At 42.1% G+C, this 24,682-nt stretch overlaps 1 protein-coding gene across 1 annotated transcript in view; it reads left to right on the forward strand.

Annotated features, from left to right (window-relative positions):
- LOC144682001 (von Willebrand factor A domain-containing protein 2-like) overlaps nt 1–19,229 on the forward strand; it is a 35,926-nt gene extending 16,697 nt beyond the window's left edge. Inside the window, exons 8-13 of the mRNA XM_078544624.1 lie at nt 675–819; nt 1,508–1,563; nt 3,283–3,390; nt 7,347–7,910; nt 11,506–12,057; nt 19,129–19,229. Coding sequence (XP_078400750.1) covers nt 675–819; nt 1,508–1,563; nt 3,283–3,390; nt 7,347–7,910; nt 11,506–12,057; nt 19,129–19,229 — 1,526 coding nt within the window. The remainder of the gene's footprint in view (nt 1–674; nt 820–1,507; nt 1,564–3,282; nt 3,391–7,346; nt 7,911–11,505; nt 12,058–19,128) is intronic.
- The last annotated feature ends 5,453 nt before the right edge of the window (nt 19,230–24,682 follow it).

Raw genomic sequence — 24,682 nt, forward strand, 5'->3', positions numbered from 1 at the left:
CTGACCGAACGTGAAATGACGTGCGGTAACGTCAACCGAGCGTGCCGATGTCAACGTGCAGTCGCGCGATAGTTCAGTCGGAGGGCGCATGCCTGCCGACAATTAAAAGGCCTATTAAGGCCATTAAGTTATCAATGGACTTTAATTTTTCACCTGCCCGTTCAACCTAACGGTTGGTGGGCAGACGAAAAGGCCAAGTGGCTTTTGCATTTGTTTGGAAACCTCACCCACGGGCAGGATGAGGTTTCCAAAAGCAAATACAAATAAAATAAAAACTTTATTTTTTAATTAAAATCATGTCCCTGCTCATGTGACAGAGTCACATGACTCTGTGTCCCCCACCCGCACAGGCAGCACTCAGGGCTGCCGCTCAGGTCTGCCCAGCATATCACGCTGGGCAGACCTTAATTAGCCCACCCGTGCAAAATCACAGAGCGCTGCCGATCGCGGGCGGCAGTTGGCTTCCGACCGCCCCTACCCACCCCCACTGACCCCGTGTGCCAAGGGCAAAATTCTGCCCATGGTCTTTCAAAAGCTTCTACTTTTGAATGAAGGCAACCCTGTAAAACATGACTAATAATTTCAGTGCCAGTGTGATTTTCTTTCACGACTTGTCTTTAAAGTTCATTGCCAAATTTATAAACATTTAAATATTTGATCCTCTGATTTTCCAGCCTGCAAGGTGGTATCACAGTTTTGCCAGAGAACCACAGTCAACGCTGAGAAGAAATACCTTGGAAACCACATCTGCTGGAAAGGCACAAATGACAGCACAAAACGACATGGAAAACCTATGAATACCTTCTGTCCTTTCTACTTGTCAGTTTGTTCTGCTCTCAGTCACGACTGATATTTTGTGACAGTTCATCAACAGTCATCATTTGTAACACATGAACAGGACACTTGATGGAAAGAATGGTGGCAGGGGATGTCAGCAGGCATCCTCACATTGCTTACATGCATGTACACACCTTGGGCACACATCTACTCAGGAACATGCAAACATGTACATACATGCATAAAACCTTTCTTCTCCTTTGCATGTTAACACTGACATGAGAAATGGAAGGATCTTTCATAAGGAAAACAACGTTCAAAATAATTTGCTCTGCATTGTATCCCTTCCAGCCCAATAAATAATCACAATCCTGCTAAGGGACTGTTACAGTTATTCCCATTACAATTATTGCCAAACATTAATCTACAAATCTTTACGTTGGTGACTATATGTAGTAACATCTGTCAGGACAATCTTTTTGAATACATTTACAATGCATGGCTTAATCTTAGTTCTGTAAGGCAAGGCTCTAAAGTATTATGCTGGGAAATTCAGTTTTACCACACAATAGTGAGATACCAGCTGGTTGATTTATTGCATATATATCAATTTGAAATGGCAATGCCATCATGGCAAAGAGGTGAAAGTATAGCACAGTGGCAGTTTTTTAAAAAATCACTGAGAAATGTGGCTGCTTTGTTTTAATAGTTGGATTTTTCATCCATTCAGCTGGAAAAGAACATACAGTCAGATTCAAAGCCGCTGTTACCGCACCCTCTGTCCAGGTAAATATATCTTCCTGGAATTTCTGTAGGTTCTTCCAATCTTCAGCCAAAGTTACAGCAGGAAACCAGAGATCCCGTGTGAAGTATTACTCTATATTTTACAAGCATCAAGTTGCCCTGCTGTTTTTTCATTAGATGATCTCTTTTTTACTTTCCATCTTTTTAGGTTTCATTGGGATAAAAAAGACAACTTTGTCACTTTGCAGCTGCCTAATAGATGTTGCATAAATGTAATTTGAATGACTTGTCTTCTGCCTTCCCCTTTCTTCCTGCAGGGAGTAATGAGCATCTGCTTCATTCCTGGGGCTGAATTATGTGAGGTTGTGGATTTCCCACAACACCCCCCCCCCCCCCCCAGCTTCCCACCCCCGAACTCCTGGCTAAAGAGTTGGGGGGGGAGCCAGCCGAGGGGAACACCAGCTTCCTTGCAGCCATTTAGCGGTCTTGGGCGTTCATAGGCTGGAGGCGGGATTTCTGCCCTTCTACGTTAGGCCGGCTGGTCAGCAGCTCTCCAAGCACTTGGGGACAGAGGCGTGAGACATTGGATTGGGATTTGGGTCAGTGTTTGGGGACCTCACCGGGTGCCAAGCTGGCAGGCTCCAGCGAGGGGGTTGAGGTGCTTGGTGGTCTCGGAGTTTGAGAAGCCAGTGGTATGTGGGAGGGCAGCCTGGAGGAGAACATCTTTGGGGAGGCATCCTCTGATTGACCTAAGCAGGGCTGTTAAGGGGGGACCACCCCCCGCTCGCCCCCAGCCTGTGCGGGGACTGACTGCTTATCGCGGGCCTTTCTCATCTCCATTAAATCCCAGCAGCAGGTGGAGGACCTTAAGTGGGCATTAATTGCCCACTTAAGGTATTCAATTGGCCCAGAGGTGGGCATGCCAACCGACGCCACCCTCACTGCCAGTAAAATTGCAGCGGGGACAGAGATGGGTGGGTAGATTTAACAAGACCCCACCTTCAAACCCACCATTGGGCAAGTGTAATATCCAGCCCCTTACTACAGTAATTGAGCTTAGATGAGAATGAGGAACTTGTCACTTAATCATAGTGAGATTAACAAAGATACCATTGAGAAAAGTAAATGTTTGGAATATTCAGTAGAATGTGTGAATGTCAAGCTTGGCCCATTTATCTTCTGCTTCAAGTTATCTCAGCTGCAGCATCTTCAGGAGCTGTTTAATGGAGGGCAGCAAGGGAGACATGATCAATGTGGACAGAAAACCCCAGATTGCACCTGTACACTCAGTTTCAGAGTTACGTTGGTGGATGTTGGAAACAGAGTTCATGTCCATTTGCTTGACCAGGGAAGATGTGAGATATGGGAGGCCCAAAGAGAGGAGAAAATACTTTAAGGAGTCAGTCTTCAATGACGAGGACAAATTTTATGGAAAAGACAAAATTGTGTAGATGCTAGAAATTTGGAATATGAACAGAAAATGCTGGAAATCTTCAGCAGGTTAATATTCCCAGCATTTCCTGCTTATGTGAGAATATTATCTTTGTTTTTACTGTGGCAAATATTCCCTATTCTCTATGTACCCCAATACTTCTGATAAATTCCTGCACCTTTGAACAAACCAACCATTTATTACATGTCTGAAATGACTATAATGTTTGCATATTTATAATTTTAGTGCCAATCCATTCTTCTCATATCTTTTACAGGTACAGTACTACAATATGAAATGTGATTTTTATTCTTTTCTGTGTATTGTAGATCCCTGTGATTCAGGTCCATGTCGTAATGGAGGAACCTGTGTTACAGAGACTGTGGATGAGTACAACTGTTTGTGTCCTCTTGGTTATGGAGGGGACAAACACTGTAGTAAGTACATATTATAAGATCTTGAACAAAGGGCTTGCACTTTATTTTCAATAATGTGAATTTTCATTTAAGATTTTAAAAATTCATTCATGGGATGTGGGTGTTGCTGACTAGGCCAACATTTATTGTACTTGAGAAGGTGGTGGTGAGCTGAATGTATTAGCATTGTGAAATACTGCAGCGAATCACACCAGAGAAGCGAAGTGTTTGAAAGGGGTCAAGGGACAATTATACATGTTTCAGGAGAGAAAATGGATTGAAGGACATAGTGTGAGAACTGGTAGATGGACCTTATCCCAGAAATAATGACAAGCATGTTTGGGCCTATTTCTCTCCCCTTAAAAAATTATGAAGTTTATTGTCATAGATAAAACACTTCATCCTGCACTATAACTTAAAATATTTTAATTGCTAGCTTCTCAGGGATTTTAAGAAGGTAACCAATCTCCAGGATTGATTGCATTGGCCTGCTGAGATAGTGGCCCCTTTCCTGGAGTTTCGTCAGACCTCCAACTGGCTCTTGTCTTAAGTTTCCATCCCATTTAAATGAAATTCTGCTCAGGTGAACAGCCAAGTTTCTCAGACACTTCTTCCACAGCTTGGGATCCCCAGGATATTCCCGGGCTAACTGAGGAATTCCACCAATTCTGTCTCTATTCATTCCAGCAGTCCTCTGCTGAGAGCTGACCTGCATGATGTTGTGGTTCCAGCAAAGGCCACAAGACTGAATGAGAAGCAGGTAATCAATTCCGTCTCTCCCAAAAACATCCGTTGGCTCTCTTAGCAGCATTAAAAAAATTCTAGGCATTTTCTGTTCTGTCCTTCCCGGGATTCAGTGCTGCCATTAGAGTGGTTTGGCGCCACTTCTTGGTGGTTTCAAGGCAGATGCTTCCACAGTGCTCATACTCCCATCAGCCCCCGCCCATCCCCCACCAACCCGCGTGACCCCCCCCTCCGATATTTAAATGACACTGTTACATGCCAGCATTGGACACGATTCTCAGCGATGGATAACAATAAAATTTCAGAGTCTCAGTCTGAAAATGATTCTACAAATTCAAACATTTTGGACAGAATTTTAATTTTAACTGCTAAGGGGAAGAGGGTTCAGGTGTGGGCAGGGATGGTTAAAGCCCTGAGAATGGTCAGAAACCTGCATGGACCACACCCACTTCCAGTTTAAATAGCGCAAGATTGGATGTGAGTGGGAAATCCACGTGGAGCTGTTGGGTAAGTAATTTCAATATTTAAGTAGGAATTCATTGTGAATTTAACCCAACATTCTGGTTTTAACAGCCAGAGAACAGGTTCCCTGAGCTGTGTGGAACTTGCCAGGGTCATCAAGGTGAGGACACAGTGGGGAGCCATTGTTCAATGAAACTGACAGGCTTGACAGCCTTCAAATAGTGAAACTGCATAGCTGCTGGGCTGCCTATGTGAAAGGCTTGCCCTCACTGCACTTGTTCTGAGAGTGTGATTTCACCAATTCACAGGTTCAGAGACCCGGCGGGGTGGGGAGATTTCACAGGTCTGGTTTTCCATTCCTGTGGTTGCTGAAACCTCAGGAAGCAACGTAGGCTTGAATTTTCGTAAAGACAGAGAGTTTCTCCATCGTTACAAGAATGGCTGCTGAGGCCCTGATCCGCAAGTTCTGGCCCTGAATACTGCACCTACCATTTTAGCGGGGTGGAGGGGGGAGCTGGTGTGGATGGGGGCAGCTTCCAAATTGCACATCTATGGTTCGATAATGGGAGTCCATATAAAACAGCAGCTATTTCCAGTCATGTCAGATTTTCGTCAGCTAGGAGTGAGAAACACAACGTGTATATATTAGATCTGGTAAGTGCATGTATAAACTTTGCAGACTTGCTTAGATAGGTAGTGTACTCTTTTGGAGAGGTACGGTACACTTTTGGATATGGTCCTGGCAAGCCTTTAGAGGAGGTCAGGTACCCTTTAGGAGAGGTAAGCTGGTTGGTTGGTTAAAAGCAGACATGAATGTGCATAAAAAGTGCATAGATTCATTGGAACTGTCAAGTTCAGTAAATTGTCAAGCTCACAGGAACTGTCCAAAGGAACTGACCAAAGGAACTGTCAAGTTGCCAAGGCATTTAAAACTCCTGCCATTTAAATATTTGAAAAAGACTGTCTGCAGTGTTTTAAAAAAAATAGTGCTTGCTATTTTACTCTGCTTGTTGACATAAGCCTGAAGGTTATCATTACTCGATTAGGACCGCATGACTGATTTCACAACTTTCCATTATCACAGTGGATACCTCTCAGTTCACAGTTTGATTGACAGCTCCAAGTGGTTATAGATACTTTGAAGTAGACTATGAATTCCAATGGTTGTTTTTATCGGGGATTAAAGGAAGTTAAATGTAGTAAATGAGTTTTTCTCAATGAGAGTGTTTTCTTTTGAAATAGTGAATTATTCAATAGACACTTAAGAACTTTATTTTATCTCATCTCAGCATGGGTCCTGAGATCTGCCCATGGTGGATATTGGATGAGTTTGCATGGTAGGTGTAACGGTAAAGGGTAATTGGTGGGGAGTCATGGGTTGGCAAGGGTTGGCACTAAGTTGGCATAAGGGCTATAAAGGGTCATGGGGGATAGGTAGAGAAGAATAAGTTGGCATGGAGGATATGAGGGGCCATGGGGGGGTGCGTAGAGGGGCATAGGTTGCATGGAGGGTATGAGGGACCATGGAGGTGGGTGGCAGCCATGAGGTGGCATGGATGGGGCATGGGGAGTGGGTGAGGGGGTGTGAAGGGTGAGGGCCAGAGGGCTGTTTCACTTTTTATTGTTTTTTTAAAACTTTGCACTGCTGGTGCACCGAGACAGGTCTTCCTCCCAGCCTCCGCTTGCACTCAATATCCCCCGCACTCGTTCCAGGGTCACCCACTACGACTCCCGTTTTCCCCCTCCTCTAGGAACCAAAAATCCTTCTTTCCTCAGTCGTGTTTCCAGAGCCAGGAATTGTCCTGACTCTGTGCTTCCAACCCAGGAGCAAAAGTTCAGGCCATAGAATTCGGCCATTCTAACCCCGTCTCTCATGCCCTGGGCAGAATTTTATGGCTCCGTCGCAGTGGGGGCAGAGCCATAAATGCGACGAGCCATTCAAAATCCCACTGATTTCAGCAGGACCAGAAATTCCCACCGGCAGGAAGGGCCATAAAGTTCTGCTCCCTCACCCTGTGATTAATTGGGAAACCCAGAAGTGGGGCCCTTTGTTACCTTAGTTTCAGAGATCGTTAGCTGCAGTATAAAAAGAGTACATATAGCACAGAAAATGATGATGTGCATTTGAAATCATGTCTCTTGTGTCAGAGCCAGTCACCCATTTATTTAGCTTGCACGCAGTTAGGCAAAATAGGCTTCACACATCAGGTGCTCTTATCATTCTAAAATTTGAAATCCTACTATATGCGTACATGGTACGCATATCTGAGCATGCAGAGTAGTGCTTGATGTTTCAAAGGTAACAGGAACATCCCTATCTGTAGCCAGTAAAACCTGGCCAGCGTGAATGAGGGTGCCCCTAACGTATGTCAACAGCACCAGTTAGTCAAGTGATCGGAAATAAACCCAGAGTATTGATGGAGATATCAGTAGTGGTTCTCTGACAAAGTGGAGGTTGGTTAAATAAACAAAAACAGGACATAGGGAATGTCAAGTTAATAGTTGAGAATTACATTGTTTAATGTTTATACTATTAATACCACCTTATAGATTATATTTCATAGAGGGACTAAGGTTGCTAGAAATCTACACAAATAACAACTGTATCAATCTTAATAAACACTTTCCTTCACTAATTGTCTTTTATTGTTTTGTTCTACAGCTGGAAACAGATACCTGAGTAAGTATCTGACTAAAACAATTCACTCAGTGGAATGTACCATTTCAAAGCTTTGTGCTCATGAAGCAATGTATTTACATTCCCAATGCAGTACCTGCTGGCATTAAAGACTGTTCTGTTAACTTGATGTTTTTGGTGGATGGATCATGGAACATGGGCCTCGAGGGATTCCTTCAAGCTAAAGCATTTTCTAAAAGACTTCTTCGATCCATCATGACTTCTTCAGCGAGACTCTTAGTGGGGTTTGCTCAGTATAGTGACAATGTTCGCATCGAGATTGGCTTGGGACAGTATAGTGACTTCAATGACTTGATAAAAGCAATAGATGGCATACCCTTTAACGGAGGTAACACTTTGACAGGGAAGGCTCTGCATTATATAGCTGAAAATGGTTTCAGTGAAGGCTCCAGAGTGGATGTTCCCCATGTTCTTGTGGTGTTTTCCAATTCTAAATCTCATGACTCAGTGATACTCCCTGCGCACCGCACTAAAGAGAAGGAAATATTTATTCTGTCTGTTGGAAAGAAACGTAAAATAAATCAACTAAACCACATAGCTGGAGACTTTCAGCTGGCATTTGCATATGATGATCCCCAGGAACTCTACAGTAAGGTTTCGGAGCTCAGTTCAAAAATATGTGGATTTAACATACCTGGTAAGTTTTATTGTTCTCTTGTTGGTTGGAGTCTAATAATGTGCATTTTAGCACAGATTTTAACTCCGGGGCAAGGTTTGGCTGTGTGGATGGTGAGGTGACTTGCTGCAGCAGAAATGAGGCTTGGGCTATTTTAATTATGGGCAACTGCAAAAGATGCACTTGGTTTTGGAAATTAAGACGACAAAAGATAATCTCACCAAACCTGATCCCACTGTGGAAAGTATCTTATACCCAAATCTAATGCTGCATCTGGAAATTCAATGGGTATGAATGTGCAGATATATTCTCATAATATCTTAAGTAAAGTCCAGTGCGCAGTAAAAAAAAGTCTAAAGTAAAAGTCTCGAGACACTACCTTTCATACATAGAGAAAACTACTATGGAGGAAGCTTTCTGATATGCCAGTGGCTGCCTGCAAAGCCCTACTGGCAGTATGAGGTCATGCAACATTTAGCCCCAAACCTAAAAGCTTTTGCTTTGACCTTTTAAAAAAAAAGTTAAGGTCCTGGAAATCCACAGACTGCAATCCTGCAATTATGCTGGATGGTGGCCACTGGTAATCTCTGGCAGTGATCCCACAGTGCATTTTGGGGTCAGTGACGAGCTATCTAATTTGACTGTCTAAAGCAGGAATCTGCACCAATAGAGATGCATCTGGGTTAGTTAACTGTCTTTGGCAGTCCAAACTGTAACCCATCCCTGGATACCCCAGGTTGGTCCCACTTTTACCAGGGTGGTGGTCAGCACGCTTCTACTTGTTGGGATCCAAGATGCTCTCAAAAGACCAAGGCTGCAGAAATTTACTGCATTAAGTTGGAGATGCAGGCTGTGGACTTCTTCCACTTACCTATCATCTCAACCATATGTGAGGGAACTGTCTCCCCTGCCTGCACACGAGTTTGGTTCTCTTGAATATTTCCTCTGAGATCTGGGTTCCTGTGTTCCTCAGACAAGGTGATCATATTTTCCCTTTCCATTGGAGGAATAGCACTATTCCTCTTTCCCACTTTGCATTCTCACTAGTGCTCAGTGATTCACCTGGATACAACCCCTCAGTGATGGTGGTCCTCCGCTGGGCACTTTTGTAACATTGCCTGCCCCTACCCCAGGTCATTTGCTGCTAAAGGTCCCCTCCCATGCCTTTGTTACCTCCAGACTTCATTATTCCAATGCTGTCCTCCCATCTTCCACTCCCCATAAACTTGAGCTTACCTTAACTTGCTGCCCATATCCTAACTCACACCAAGTCCCGCTTATCTGTTGTCTACAGTGCTCACTCTCCTACTTGGACCCCGGTCTAGCAAAGACTCAATTTTAAAACTCACATACTTACTTTGAAACATCTCCATGTCCTCGCTCCTCCCTATCCCTGTAACCTTGAGCAACCCTGAGATCTCCACACTCCACCAATTCTGGCCTCTTGTACAAGTCTGATTTTAATCACTCCACCATTGCTGCCCTGCCCAATGCTGCCTAAACCCAAAGCTCTGAAATATCCTCCTTAATCTTCTATGCCCCTCTACCTGTTTCCTCCTTTAAGATGTGACTTAAAATCTATTTCCTCGATCAAGTTTTTGGCACCTCCTAATGTGGCTCTGTGTCAAATTTTGTTTGATAACACTTCTGTATCTAAATGCAAGCTGTTGTTTTTATCTTCTGTTTTGTTGGCTGAGTAGCTTACCTTCAGAGGGAGAGGAGTTGATATTCTGTTGGTGAGTGTAGTGGGACTGCTCCCCTAAGATGTCATACATACCACAATTAAGAAGGGTGATGTTGCCAAACCCATAAAGAGAATGCGGGTGGGCCACTCTGCCTTTTGATCGGCTGTTATGTTTGGCCTTATCATTGTATGGACCGCCGGTGATCAGCCCAGCTACCTGGGAGCAGTGTAACAAATTCTAATGGCCTTGTTTTGGGCAGGCAGAGAGGCCACTCCTTACAAAGTCGCCAACAGATTTCAGTGTCTCAGGATCGGAATATCGTGGGCTTTTCTCTCTCTTACTTTGGCCATTCCTCCTGGTCCGGCCCTCATCTCCACCCCAGGACCTTAAAGCTATTTTGCCTCCCAAATTTGTGCCCCTCTTTCCCAGAACACCGTATTTGAATCCCCCCAATCAAGTTTCCGTCTCTGTCCCAGTGCCAAAATGCCTCATATAAAATTCACAAATGACATCCTTTATGACTGTGACTGGGGTAGACTATCCTTCTTGTCCTGTCAGCAGCTTTTGTTACATTTGACCACACTATCCTTTTCCAATGCCTCCTCATTGTTGACCAGCTGGATAAGACTGCTATCATCTGGTTCCATTTTTATTTATCTAATGTATTTGCTCTTTTACTGCCCATAATCAGTATATTTTTTATGGAATGCGTTGTGTATTCCAATTAAATAATTAAGCAGCAAGCTCGTGTGAGTGTAAAATAAAGATTATTTATTCTCACATACTTACCCCAAATTAACACAATGTCACACACCCCATTACACACACACACACACACACACATTTTGGATGCAGATAGATAGTGCACTCTTCAGTCTTTGATTTACGATTTCTGGTCTCCCATGTGACAGGCCTGTGGTTTCTTGATTGGATTCAATTATTTAAAATTGAATTGAGGGTCTTGTAAAGGAAAGAGCTCACAGCAGGTTGTGCGATTTCTTGTAGTTGAATATCTAGGAGGTTGGTTCTCAGCTGAACTTTGAAACTAGAACAGTTTAAGTACCTTGGCTGATTGATGACTTGCACCTAATTTCAGAATTGTGTTCTCAGACTGGCTGATAACTGATGGCTATGATGATCTGCTGGGTCCAGAGGTATAAGGATGCAGTCCCTGAACCCAGTTTTGATGTCACAACACTTAACACTTCTGAAACCCACCCACTGTAGTTTGGATGAAGGAGGCCATCGTGATACAATGGGAAGTTGATAGTGGTCATTGAGTTTCAATCTTCTCTTTTGTCCAGTATGAAATATGGAGACAGGCAGCCTGGAAACTCCATAGTCTTTAGGTGTTGGCCAATCCTTAAATAATGAGATGTGTGAATTCCACCTATGTCCATATTTAATTGTGTATTCGCTGGAGACTTGATACTGTATGTAGGCCAAATGACAAATGTCACATGATTTTCAGCAGCCATATTAACAGCTTGTTTGTGTCCAATTTTTTAAAAGCATTGACTGAAAGTTTATTACTGGGCATGACCAATCATAGCCAGAGAATCACCTGCAATGGATTCTCATCCTGCTTCCACACAGTTACCTCTTGTGTCCCTGAAGGATCTATAGGATCGACAATACTGACAATTAACACTTCCAAATTTGATTCTAGAAAATTGTTTGAAAATTAGAGTGTTGCAAGAATTCTCCCAAAATATGAAGAATCCAAAGACATCCTTTGTTTGAAATTTTTGTCACTGTTGGGCTTGTAACAGAGCTGGGAAGTAAAGGATCATGCATGAAGTGCTTTCAATGGTATTGTAAACCTAATTGAGTTTACAGAGATTCGCAGACATATCAAAAGGTAACATTTTCTGATATAATGGAATATAAATTAGAATATGTCAGTGTTGTGTGACTTTATTATTTTACAGGTTGTTTTTCCAAGCCTTTAGATCTAGTATTTACCGTGGATGCTTCTGCTAATGTTGGAAGACAGAATTTTCGTCAAATTAAAGGATTTGTGAGGAACATTATTTCACAATTTGATATTGACAGAGATCTTACACAGGTTGCTATGGTGATCTACAGCAACAAACCCCGAACTCTCTTTAACTTGGATTCCTATGACAGCGAAGGAAAAATTAAAATGGCAATCAGCTCTGGCCCATTTCTGGATGGGAGTGCTCACACTGGGAAAGCACTTAAGTATATACTAAAGGATACTTTAAGTGTTCAGAAGGGAGCAAGGCCAGGAATCCACAAGATAGTAGTGATGATTACTGATGGACAGAGTTCAGATGATGTTGTTCCTGATGCTGAGCAGCTGAGACATAATGGGATTACCGTATTAGTGCTGGGAGTGGCAGATGCTCAGGCAACATCACTCCTGAGAATAGCAGGAAGCCACAAGTTCATGATTCCTGTCCGTTCTTATGAAGATTTTAAACACTATGAAATCAGCTTGGTACGAAGAATATGTGAAGGTAAGCTGCACAAATAACAGTACTTTACAAGCTTAAAAGCAGATGAAATTTTACTTGAACGAGGTAGATGGGGTATTTGGGCTGATGTGAGTTAAGTATGAGAAGCCTCAAACCATCAACAGGGTCTATGGAATATTATTTCATCTTGGTCTATAATTGTTCCTATAATCTTCAATCTCACTGTCACCAAATTTTTAACCAACTCCAATTTGAAGCAAGTAATTGATATAGCATCGGCTTTTGCTTAAAGTCTGTTCTTTGGAGAATAGTTGCCATGAATGGAACTATTTCCGTTGTTTTCTGAGCTATCTGTAGCTCCTCTGCCAAAGTTATGACAGACAAATTAGACAAATTCATCCCCAATAATTATGGTACTTGGAAAGGCCATTCAACTTAGTAGAGCTCATAGCAATACTTATGTACTGCCCGTAGGAATTATTGCCAATGTAAGTATATAATTGTTGTATAGCTATACCGGAGAAACCAGCACAAAGTATTATAGTGCCTTTCTGTGGAACATTAGCTGGTCACTTTAGATCTTAATTATCTCATAGAAAGTGAGGTGATAATAGGCCTTTAATGATATGATTTCCTAATGAAATGATCTCATTACTACAAACACAACTAAATTATGGTGTAATATTTCAAGGAATATATACAACAAATAAATCTTTGAAATACATGAAGTACAATAGTATGTATTGTATACCTGTAAGGCACAAGAGGAATGAAGGCCCATGGAATAATTGTCATTACGTCACTATATTTCAGCAGCAAATCATTAAACTTGAGAAGCTACATATATTACACAATTTAAAAGCTGAGGAAAATAACACAGCTATATTGGATAGCATGGTGGCAAAAGGAAGAACTGAGAGATGTTGAAAGAAGAGGAAAGAGAGACAAAAGGTGTAAACAGGACATTTATGTTCAGGATGTGAGCTCACTAAACTGAAATCAAATCACTGTCCTTTTGGAATATGAAGAGCAGATTAAGGATCAATCTCCAGAGGGTGTCTTTAAATGAATGGAGAATGCTGGTGGAAATGATAGGATTGATAACCATATGAAATACATTGCTACTTGGGGAGCCAGTGAGCAGAGGATGAGACATTGGGACTCGAGGGTCAGAAGGATGGATAGGTATATCTGCCAAACTTAAAAGTTCCAAATTATATGCTTCCCTCTTGGTGTCAGGATAAAGGATTTCAAAAGTGTTCTGTGCTTTTAAGAGTGTTGGGCAAGCAGTATGGCAGTGAGTGGCTGTTGCTAATGGAGAAATAAATAGCATTAATAGGGCTCAAGAGGGATGTTGCACAGGGAGTATGGAGAGTTGGGAAAGAAACCAATTGACAACATTTTAAAGCTCAGTTTTTTTCTGGAAGAATAACAATTTGCATTTATTTGGCGCTATTAATGTAGAGAAATGCCTGAAGGTGCATTACAAAAGAGATGGACATCAAACTAGGAAGGGAGAGATTGCATGAAGACTGAAAGCTTAGCTGAAGGAATGGTGGGGAAAGGGAGGGGAGGATGTAAATAAAGGCCAGAGTCAGAAGGATCACAGTATTCAGAAGAGGATGTGGATTGGGGGTCATTACAGATGGGACAGGCAAGACCATGAAAGGATCTAGAGTGATTTTGGCAGGGTGGGATGCTCAAATTTTAAAAATCTCAAACCATGGGATTGCATCCTCCATCCCCCATGTGCATGTCTGAATTTCCAGGCCAATGGCTTTGGTTTTCTTGGTACAAAGCTGGAAAACTTGTGGTCTGACAGGCAGTCTGACAACAGGGGTATATTGAGAGGCAGATGGAGAGAGGTAGAGCTCCGCGTCACCAATGTGTATGAGAACATTAGGCAACTAAGACCCCGGTTGGAAGAAGGGGTTCAAGTTTGTGCGGTTTTAGGAGATAATTTTGGATCAAGAGGTGGCTATACAGAAGGAAAGGACTTCACTTGAACCAGAAGAGTGCCAATGTCTTGACAACAATAATTAACTGAATTTGCGGTGTGAATTTAAGCTGATAGAACCAGCAAAGTGAAAGAGAGAAATATGGTAAGTGCTAACAATAAGTAGATTATATATAAAATTGGCAATCTGGAAGCTCAATATTACTATGGAGTGATTTGATGTCATAGTCTTTGCAGAAATTAGTTTCATCTGGGACAACAGTGGGAAATAACCCATACAATTTGAGAGGAAGAGAGAAAGAGAGGCAGAGAGAGATAATTGAGGTGGTGTTCAAATTGAGTCACCGTGCAGTAAACTGACTAAAAGAGTTCTGCAACAACATTGACCATCTATTATAGATCACCCTAGAGTGAGGAAGAAGCAGAGGAAGGAAGTTGTAGACAGTCGAAAGAGGTTTTAAAAGTAACAGGTTTAATTTGAAAGGGAACTTCAGCTACTGAGAGTTTGATTGAAATAACATTAACGGCGGTGACCAAATTAGGGAGTGAATCATTGAAAATGGCCCTGAATACATTCCAACAAATAGAGACATTTTGGAGGTAATGATTACAGTTTAATTACAAATAATCACTTGGTAGTACAGCATTTGAGTATTGCTGAAAAAAGACATGCTGTTGAATCTTTTCATCTACACTCATCAGGACAGAACCACAAGAATACTAAATTTCAAAGGAAACAACCTCGAATATAAGTAGCAGAAGACAGGGCCTGCATATGAATATATGTAGCTTCTAGCAAGCATAAATGAGCCACATTGCAAGGTCGATTAACAACCAATTTAAGGTCGTCAGTCGGGTAGCTCAGTTATGCTTGCTAGAAGCTACATATATTTATATGAAGGACCCTGACCTCTGCATACAAAAATAACATGTGCAGGCATTGTGCCTTTTCCAACTATACAAAGGCCAGAATATTACACTGGGCATGCGGGCACGCACCCGACACACCCAAGCGTGAAATGACGTGCAGTGATGTCGGCCGTGGACCCCGACGTCACCACGCAATCTCGCGATGTTTCATTCTGCGGGCATGCGCTGGAGTCGGCTGTGCGTCTGCTGATAATTAGAAGGCTTATTAAGGCCATTAACAACCTCATTAACTTGAAATGTACACTGCCCGTCCAACCTAACGGTTGGCCGACAGGCGAAGAGGCCAAGCGGCCTTTACGTTTTTTAGGAAACCTCATCCATGAGCGGGCTGAGGTTTCCTAAAACTAATACACATTAAATAAAAACTTTATTTTGGAATTAAAAACGTATCCTATCTCATGTGACAGAGTCACAAGAGAGGACATGTTTCATTAAATGTTTACTGTCTTTATTAATTTTTTTAAGAAGCGCTTCAATCTCCCTGAGGCAGCCCCCGCCAAGTCCGCCCGACAGGGAAAAATTCCAGCCAGAAGCTTGGGTTCCCTGGTGCATTCCCCATGGCAACATCTCTACCAATCAGAGTCCACTTGTCAAACAATCAATACACTTTTCTCATGCAGTATAAATTTGTTGTTCCCTTTGAAAATTGGTAGTTTTGTTCTTATGAGTGCAAGACGAAAAGCTTTGACAGCATATCTCTTTTTTCAGCAAAACTTAATTACGGTCAAAACTGATAAAAAGAATGAGTCAAAAACAATTATGTTGAATTGAAAAAGAGCGAGGGGCTAATTTTCCAGGCCCCTTCCTCAGCCAGGGTATTGGATAAATGTGTAGTGTCTAAAATGCATTGCACCTGACCTTTGGGTGACACGTACTACAGATAGTGTAGACTACCCTGAGATTATGCAATCTGGCTACTCTATTCCCACAAATGACTCAATGTTTTCTGACATTTTTTTCACTAACTCAATTTTGTAATGTTCAAAGTAGGGTCTAAACAACATCTAAAAAAATAAACAAAAACAGAAAATGTTGGAAAAACTCAGCAGGTCTGACAGCATCTGTGGAGAGAGAAACAAAGTTGACGCTTCGCATCCGTATGACCCTTCTTCAGAGCTTTTATACAAAAATAAATGCAGTTCACATATTTATTGAATTGCCTTTGTGTCTTTTAATGATTTCATTAATTTTTTTACAAAACGGTCACTGCGTGTTCCAAATTCCTGGGAATGGACTTGATATTTTTGCCTAGAATCGTGACACTGAACCAAAGTTGTATTGTGTACCCTCAATATGTACCTAATTTCCCAAAGTGCATTGTGCTGTTCAGTCAGCTCTACTGATGGAACATCTTTCCTTGCCTCCTAGCAGTCCCTGCCTCGTAGCTCTACTACAAATAATTTTGAGAAACAAGAGGACAAATTTCAAAAGTTTCACTGAGGTATTTATTTCATTTGTGTGTATTTTTAAAAAGAGAGGCGTTCGTGTGTGTGAATGATTGAAAAAAATTACACACTTGTAGGTTTTGCATTTTATAAACTTTAGAAATTGGAAGAGAAATGAAAAAAATGCATCTTTCTTCATGTTTTCAAAATAAATTGAATTTTGAAGCCAACTAATTATTTCCAGCTGACAATTAGAAAGCATCTGTGCTCATGGCTTATTTTCTGTGAGATTCTAATAAACAAGAGAGAAATGCAGATAGCATTTGTCCCTCACTGTCATTTGATACATATTTTTTAAAAATAGGCAAGTTCAATTTTGAAAATAATCAGAACCTCTGAGGGAAACAGACAGGGAGGAAAGGAGCAAACTCGAGGTGGTGAGGCAGTAGGCCTTTTAGCATCCACTATACGATTGAGTGGATTGGATGTAAGGTTAAGTGTGAGGTGAGTGACAGCTGAGCAAGGGAGAGGGGAGGTTGCTGGACTTGCATGGGTATTTCAACAGCGTTATAATGGGAATAAGGGGCTGGTAGGAAGATGGAGGTTCAAAACGCATAGGGAAACACACATAATTGGCAAAGGGATGACAAAGGAGCCCCTTGTGGACCATTTTCAACCTGATAGTGGCTTTATTTCTCATCACACTGCACCATGGCACCCATATTAACGGATAAAAACATTGAGGGAAGCAAAAAAAAAGGTAGACAAGCAGAAGAGGGGAAAGAGACAGAAGTGAAAAAGGAGAGGAACAGCAATACAAAGACATCAGAGACAGGTAAGAAAGCAATTATTTTCTGCAGATTGCTATATTCAATGCCATAAGAGATCAACTAGTATCAATATTAAATAGGGAACTGCATTAAAATAATAGTGGGATTTTAATTTGTTAAGTCACCAATATTCCTGACACCCTGGGAAATTCCAGCCTTGCACTGAAATATCCACAGAATAGAACCTTTACTTGTTTGAGACATGGTCATCACCATTAGGAGACAGGACAGGGACTCTCTACATCAGACATTTATATATCCTTAACAACCAGTGATTGATGAGGCTGCATAGAGGTCCAGGTTGAGATTGAGGTCTGAGTCCCTGAACAGATTACTTTTAGCTGATATATCAGGATCACAGGGCATAGCTTTTTATTATTTCCGGGGGGTTGCCAACACATCCCCTTCTGCCCCAGTCACTTTGCATAGATCTTCTGCTAAATTTACAGTGATAATTACCCTGGAGGCATGGGAACCTATCATTGGCAAATTATGGGACCTTCTCCTAACACTGCAAACTTTGGCAGGGCTGACTGTAGCCCCAGGCAGGTGAATCACAGCACATATACTAAGCTGTGCAACACCCCCCACTGCAAAGTTTGAAGCCTAAAGCCTGGATTTTCATAAGAACAGAGAGGGTCTCTGGTGTAGCCAAAGTGGTGCCGGAGAACCGATTCTGGAAATCCCACAGCCAAACCTGGCGCCCACCATTTTCGCCAGGGGGAAACGGGGGCAAGTTGTAGTTTGCAATGTTAAAGTGCAGCTGCCTTCAAACAGGTTCAACTTTCACTAGTGGGATGTCCAAAACAAGACTTGTGAGCTTTACACTTTTCAGCAGAAGGTCTAATTTGGAGAGGTCCAGGGACACCTTTGGAAGAGGTAAGGTATCCTTTGGGAGAGGTCAGGTGCCTTTGGGAGACATCAGGTACACTTTGGGAGTGGTCAGGTGCCCTTTGGGATTGTTAAAATTAGACATGAGTGTGTGTAAAAAGTGGGTAAACTCATTGGAACTGATAAGCTGTTTGGAACTGTCAAGCTGTCGATGCATCTCCTGGCCTCCTAAGAAAAGTTCTGCAGCTTAAAGCAGTGCTTGCTATTTCAATCTGTCTGTTGACATAAACCGGAGGGTTATCATTACTAGATTAATGCTGCATGACTGATTACACAACCTATCATTATCATAATGCAGTGCCTGTCAGTTCACAGTTTGATTGAAGCTCCAAATGGTTATAAAGTCTTTAATGAGGGGCTATGAAAACAATTGCTTTTTTAAAAAGGGATTAAGCACTTGAATGAAATGCTTGCTTTTATAAGGGATTATGTATTTGAAGAAATGTAAATGTAGTGAATGGTTTTACATGAATGAGAGTTGTTTTTTAAAGTCTACAACACACTTAGAACTTTATTTCATCTCAGCATTGCTCCTGAGGTCTGTCCATGGTGGATACTAGGTGAGTTAGCATGAAGGGTGTAAGGGAAAAGGGTGGTGGGTGCGGGAATGCATTGGCATGAGTTGGCACTAAATTAGGATAGGGGCTACAAAGGGCCAGGGGAGCATAAGTTGGCATGGAGGTTATGGAGGCAATGAGGGTGGGTGGGGCATGAGGTGGCAAGGGGAGTATGCGGGGGGGTGAGAGGAGTGAGGACCGGAAGGGTGTTTTTTGTTTTATTTTTTATTTATAGCTGGGCCGAATCCTGGATGATCGAGGCAGATCTTTCAAACAGCCCGCCTTCACATCCGGCAGCCCCCGTGGCTGCCTCCGGATCCTTTCTGGGAGCGGTGGGCCTGACTCCCATTAACACCTTTTCCCCCAGATCGAAAATTAGATCACCTGGGGCACTTTTTTCCGAGTCAGGTTTGCAGAGTCGGGAATTTTCCCGATTCTGTGCCCCCAACCAGAGAGAGAAAGTTCAGGCCCAAGTGTTTATTGGTGAATTTCCAGTGACGTATTGAAGTTTAGATCAATATATGGAGTGCAATTCAGATTGACGATATTTATTAATTTAACAGGGCCACTTCAGCAGTGTTCACAGTACATAAAATCCACACTTTTTGGATACACAGAGGTATTTAAGAAAGCTTGTTCAGTTGAAGAAAAACTGGAGCAATGAGAATAGGATTTTAAAGCACTTCAATGGACAATCAGTGGAAGTCCTGCCTGCTGCCCTTTGATGCAAGATGTCTTTAAGTTGATAACAATTTAAAAATTAAGCTTAACCCTTTGAATACTAGAAAAAGAATCCCCTCCACAGTAACTTGTTTCCATTTTTCATGGCCCAAATTTTTGTGTAAATAGGCATGTTCAATGTTCTTATGTTATCTCCTTTGCCATAGTCGTGTGCTTCACAGACTCTCGTGCATAATTGCTTGGCACCACCACAACCCTCAATACATATACTGAGATGCTGTAGTACAGTTGTAGTAATACATGGTCTGATGGATTAGAAACAACACTGTATCGCTGTATTCAGTAAAATTATGCATTTGTTTCTTACAAAATGACAAAAAATAAATTGTTATGCTTTTCATTTTAACTTGAAAGCACAAATGTAATTTAATGGCAGTATGTTAGCATTGATTTTGCAATACTTTTGCTCTCTTTACTCATTAGTAAAGGATACTGAGTGGTAAATCAAACAGAATACCATCACTAGAATTTACAAATCTAGCTTCGTCACATATCTTAAAGTTATTATAGAAACAATACCATCTCTAAAAATGTTCTCTGATAACATAAATCATCAAATAGAACAAATCCACTACAGTATTTGATATTTCATAATTTTATACCAGAATCTTCAGTTTGAAAGGCATAAGGTATCAGTTGTTCTTCACTTTGCCTGAAGATGTAAAATCTTTTCACAAGACAGATTTTTATTAATTTTTAAAAACATATAAAAAGTCAAATTACTCTTGGTGCCCACTGCTTTAAATGGGAGTTAAATTTGCCTGATTTAGCACACTTGGAAGCATGTAAAGCATGTCAAGCTTAGAGTGCCCTAAATCACTACACATCAATCCAAAAGCTCTGCAATAACACTGTTCAACACCCTGAACAGCTACTATGCCAATATAACCACTGTTCTGTTAGTCAAAAATTTAAGGGAGAAATTCCTTGCCCACCTCTCACATTCTACCCTTTGTGAACTTCAACTCATGCAAAACTCTGCTGCCCCTGTCCTAACTCACACCAAGTCCTGTTCACCCATCACCCTTGAGCTTGCTGAACTACATTAGCTCAGTTAAACAATGCCTCAATTTTAAAATTCTCATCCTTGTTTTCAAATCCCTCCATGCCCTCACCTCTCCCCATCTCTGTAATCTCCTCTAGCCCCAGAAACCTGCATCATAGCTGTGCTGATCTAATTCTGACCTTGAGCATTCTGTTGGTGGTCACACCTTCAACCACTAAAACTCTAAGCTCTAGAATTCCCTCCCTAAACCTCTCCTCTTATCTACCTCTCTTTCCTCCTTTAAGAGACTATTTAATGCCCACCTGTTTGGTTTTCTAATAAGAAACAGCTTTTAATTCTCCTCCTTGTCTGAACCTGTTATAATCTTGCACAACTCCATCAGATCCCCCCCACCTCTCTTGCTCCAGGGAGAACCCCGGCTTTTTCAACCAAACCTCGTAGCTAAATTCCCTCATTCCTGGAACCATTCTGGTAATTCTCCTCTGCATCCTCTCAAGGACTTTCACATCCTTCCTAAAGTGTAGTGACCAGAACTGGACGCAATACTCTAATTGTAGCCTAACCAGAACTTTAAAAAGTTTTGGCACAACTTCCCTGCTTTTGTACTCAATGCCTCTCTTATGAAGCCCAAGATCCCATATGCTTTGCTAACTATTCTCTCAATATGTCCTGACACCTTCAAAGATCCACAGACATCAATCCCTCTGTCCCTACACAATCTTTAGGACTTTGCTATTTAAACGTTGTTTGTCTCTCCCTAACCCTTCTGCCAAAGTGCAACACCTCACACTTCTTTGTATTAAATTCAATCTACCGCTTGTCTGCCCATTTTGCTAGCCTATCTAATCCTGTAAAAAAAAGATGACTACAATATGGGGCGGGACTTGAACCTGGCTCCTCTTGCCAGTTGAAATGTGGGATTAAATCTCTGAAAAGTGGCATTGTGTTGGAAACCCGACATCATGCTGCCCATTTCTGGGTTTGAGCCAAGTGGGTTTGGAGGCTTCGCACAAGTATAGGGATATCTGCATATCTGCACTGGATATCCAGGAAGCTGCCACAATTCATTTATTCTGTGGTAATCACATCTCCTAAGGGTTTTCGCTCCTCCATACAGTGTCAGCAGTTGGCTCCTGGGAGACAAGGGCTACGTCCTGAAGATCCGGTTAATGACTCACATGAGGAACTCTACCACTGAGCCAGAGGAGCTACATCACTATCAGGGCAATAATAGAACATACGGTTGTGTTGCTCAAGATGTGGTTCAGGTGGTTGGAGAGGAGTGGAGCCGCCAATCAGTAAACCCAGTAAGGGTGTCCAGAATGGTAACAGTCTGCTGAGCCCTTCACAACATCATGCTGCAGAGAGGAGTGGAGTGAGAACAGCCAGCATCAGAGGAGGAGGAAGAAGCCAGACGTGACCCTGGTGCTTGCAGTCACTCATCCAGCTGCACTTCACTTAATCTATGCTTATGAGGCCATCTGACATTGCCATAAGAAACTCTCTACCACTCCTCCCCACAAACACAATTCATTCCAACAGTCAACCAACCAACCAACTATCACATTCACACCCCTTCCTTCCCAAAAAAGCTGATCATATTATTCACCCGAGGCTAGTTTCCAGGGTGAATGCGGGAGGCAACAAAGTAGAGGCTATTAGAATAAGGAGTTCAAATAAAGTCTTTAATTCATTTCAATAAATATCACTATAGCTACATTAACATTGTTATAAGCACCCAACTGATTCTCACTGGCAAAACTTGACGAGTGACGGGGTTTCCCACAACACCAGATCATCAGCAGGGAACACATTCCCACTGGTGCCAGCTGTCCTTCAGATATTAAACACACTGGAGTCTCACTGAGCTGGAGGTGGAAAGTCCTCCCCTCACATGAGCAGAAGTCAGGCCTCAGAGAGCTGCTGACCTATCTTATTGGCTGACAGCAGCACACAAATTTCCCATTGCAGCTTCACAAGTTGCCTTTTTGTGGATGACCCCCTAGGTTCGCATCTACATCCAGTTGAGCAGAACTTGAAGTGTCCTGCGCTCTCTGCCAGGCTTCTCCATTGCTGTCCCTCTCTCCTGCTTCTGCGCACACGTGGTGTGCTCCTTACCATGTGACAACTTAACCATCTCAGCTGCAGCAGCCGTCAAGGTGTGTGTTTCTGTGCTGGTGGAGGGTGTGCAGGAACCATGTGACAGTGCATCCTCAGAATCCTCGCCATCTCCTGAGGATTCCTCAGCCTGTTTCCTCAGGAGATGCTCCATTATCCCTAAAGGACCCTTCGGAGATTAAAGAAATGAGTTAGTGCTGACATTGAGAATGTGTCAGTTCAGTTAGTGGTGCCATCAATTCAACATGAGTCAATGTTAAATGCCAAGTGGCAGTGCTTCTTCTAATGCCATCACCAGATCTCTGGGTCACCCCCATCCCTCCATCACTGATACCCAGTGTGTGCTTTCCTTGTCTTCCTTCCATTCTACTCCTTTGTGAATGCTTCACTATTTGATATCCTGTGGCCATTCAGATCCCTGCCGTTAAAATTGACAGATTCGGCATGTCATCACACCAACCCACTTTTGATTGGTCGTAAACCAGGAAACAGGACGCTATTACCATGGCTGAATTAAATGGTCATGCCAAAGCCTGCTTCAGTAGCAATCGGGTTCCCATCCTGCTATACTTGCTGCTGGTTTGAAAGGTACCATGATTTGAAAATTCTACTGCTGATGCCTGACAGCAACAAAAATGCCACGAGTGAACAATGAGGAGGGTGAATAAAATATGAACTGCCAATTATGGAGCTTGTCACATATGTAAATGGTCATTCAGTTTAATTTCAGTAACTTACAGATGTTAGTTGCTGTGAGCAGTTTAATACGTTTCACCTGAATGGGTCCAGTAGTGTGCTCCATTTACACCAAGTGGGGATATGGTTGAGAATCAATATAGGAGTAGGCTAAAGAGGATAGTCTAGAAAAAGTAGCTTTGAAAAACTGAAGACCAAAGGCAATTATTCTTGCATTCATCTGATGAGCCAATTCATTCAGTCAGCTCTCAAAACTTTTTTATAGCCAAGGTATCTTAATCTATAAAATAATTTTGCTGATTGTCATGTCATTCAGTGTGCATTCTTCAGATACTGATAGTGAGCACAGCTGGTTATCCTTCATGAGAATCCCCACTGATGCTACTGGGACATAGTCGACTGCCCGAGATATGATAAAGGCCAGGTGTGATGTTTGGTCATATACTAGGGACAGCCATCACAGAATAATTGAGACCTCATGGTAAAGTAACATTCTTACACACACAGAACAATGGTCGCCATGAGGATTTGGCCTCAAGCAGCAGGGTGCATGCCACACGAGAACATGTAGAAGGCTCTTACAAGAAATGTAGAAAGTAACGCTTGAACCTATGACACCTCTCAGAAATGTCTCAAAATATAGAATGAAATGTTTGAGCACCAGGGTTTGCTATTCTGTAGAACACATGCAGCAGCCTTTTTGTACATAGCAAGATAAATGATCAGCGGTTTTACATGGTGACAGGTGGAGCACTCCTGCACCCCCGGGCTCCACATTCAGATATCTATTTGTTTTGGTGGCAGCCAGCAGCTTGTTGGGTCACATATAGACTTTATTCTCCTGGTCACATGTTAGCTCAACATTGGCTGTGATCAGGACGAAATAATTTGGTAAAGGTCTCGAGCCCTTTGCAGATGCAAATAAAGGTGTGGATAATGAATGCCTCCTTTGATGCCTATACCAATATGATGGATGGTATACTATCAGCCTGCAAGGCACATGTATATCACCATCCTTTCGGACACTTTGGTGACTAACAGCCGAAGAGCTAATGTAGGACTTTGAATCTCAAACCTTCGATTCCAGTGTATTATTAGGCCACATCTGGATTAATCAGATTGTGTTTAGCTTCAAATTCAAAGTTAACTTACTTGAATATCAAAATAACTGTTACGTAAGAACAGTCATTCAGTCCTTCAAGCCTGTTCCATCATTCAATTTGATCATGGCTGATTTGTACCTCAACTCATTTTACCCACCTTTGATCCATATCCCTTTATCATTGTCTAACAAAGTATATCAAATTCATTCTTGAAAATTTCAATTAGTCCAGCATCAATAGACTTACGGTTGTTTGGGGGTGGGTGGTGGATGCCTTCCAGATTTTCCCGAGTTCCAGATTTTCTCCACCAAAAATGTGCCTCCCCATTTCTCTCTTAAGTGGCCCAGCTCTAATTTTGAGATTGCACTCTTTTGATCTGGACTTCCCCACAAGAGGAGATTACCCATTAACCTTCTGAACTGAATGAAATTGGTTCATGGAAAAAAAATTGTT

Source organism: Cetorhinus maximus, chromosome 1, assembly GCF_964194155.1.
Source record: "Cetorhinus maximus chromosome 1, sCetMax3.hap1.1, whole genome shotgun sequence".
NCBI classification, from domain to species: domain Eukaryota; kingdom Metazoa; phylum Chordata; class Chondrichthyes; order Lamniformes; family Cetorhinidae; genus Cetorhinus; species Cetorhinus maximus.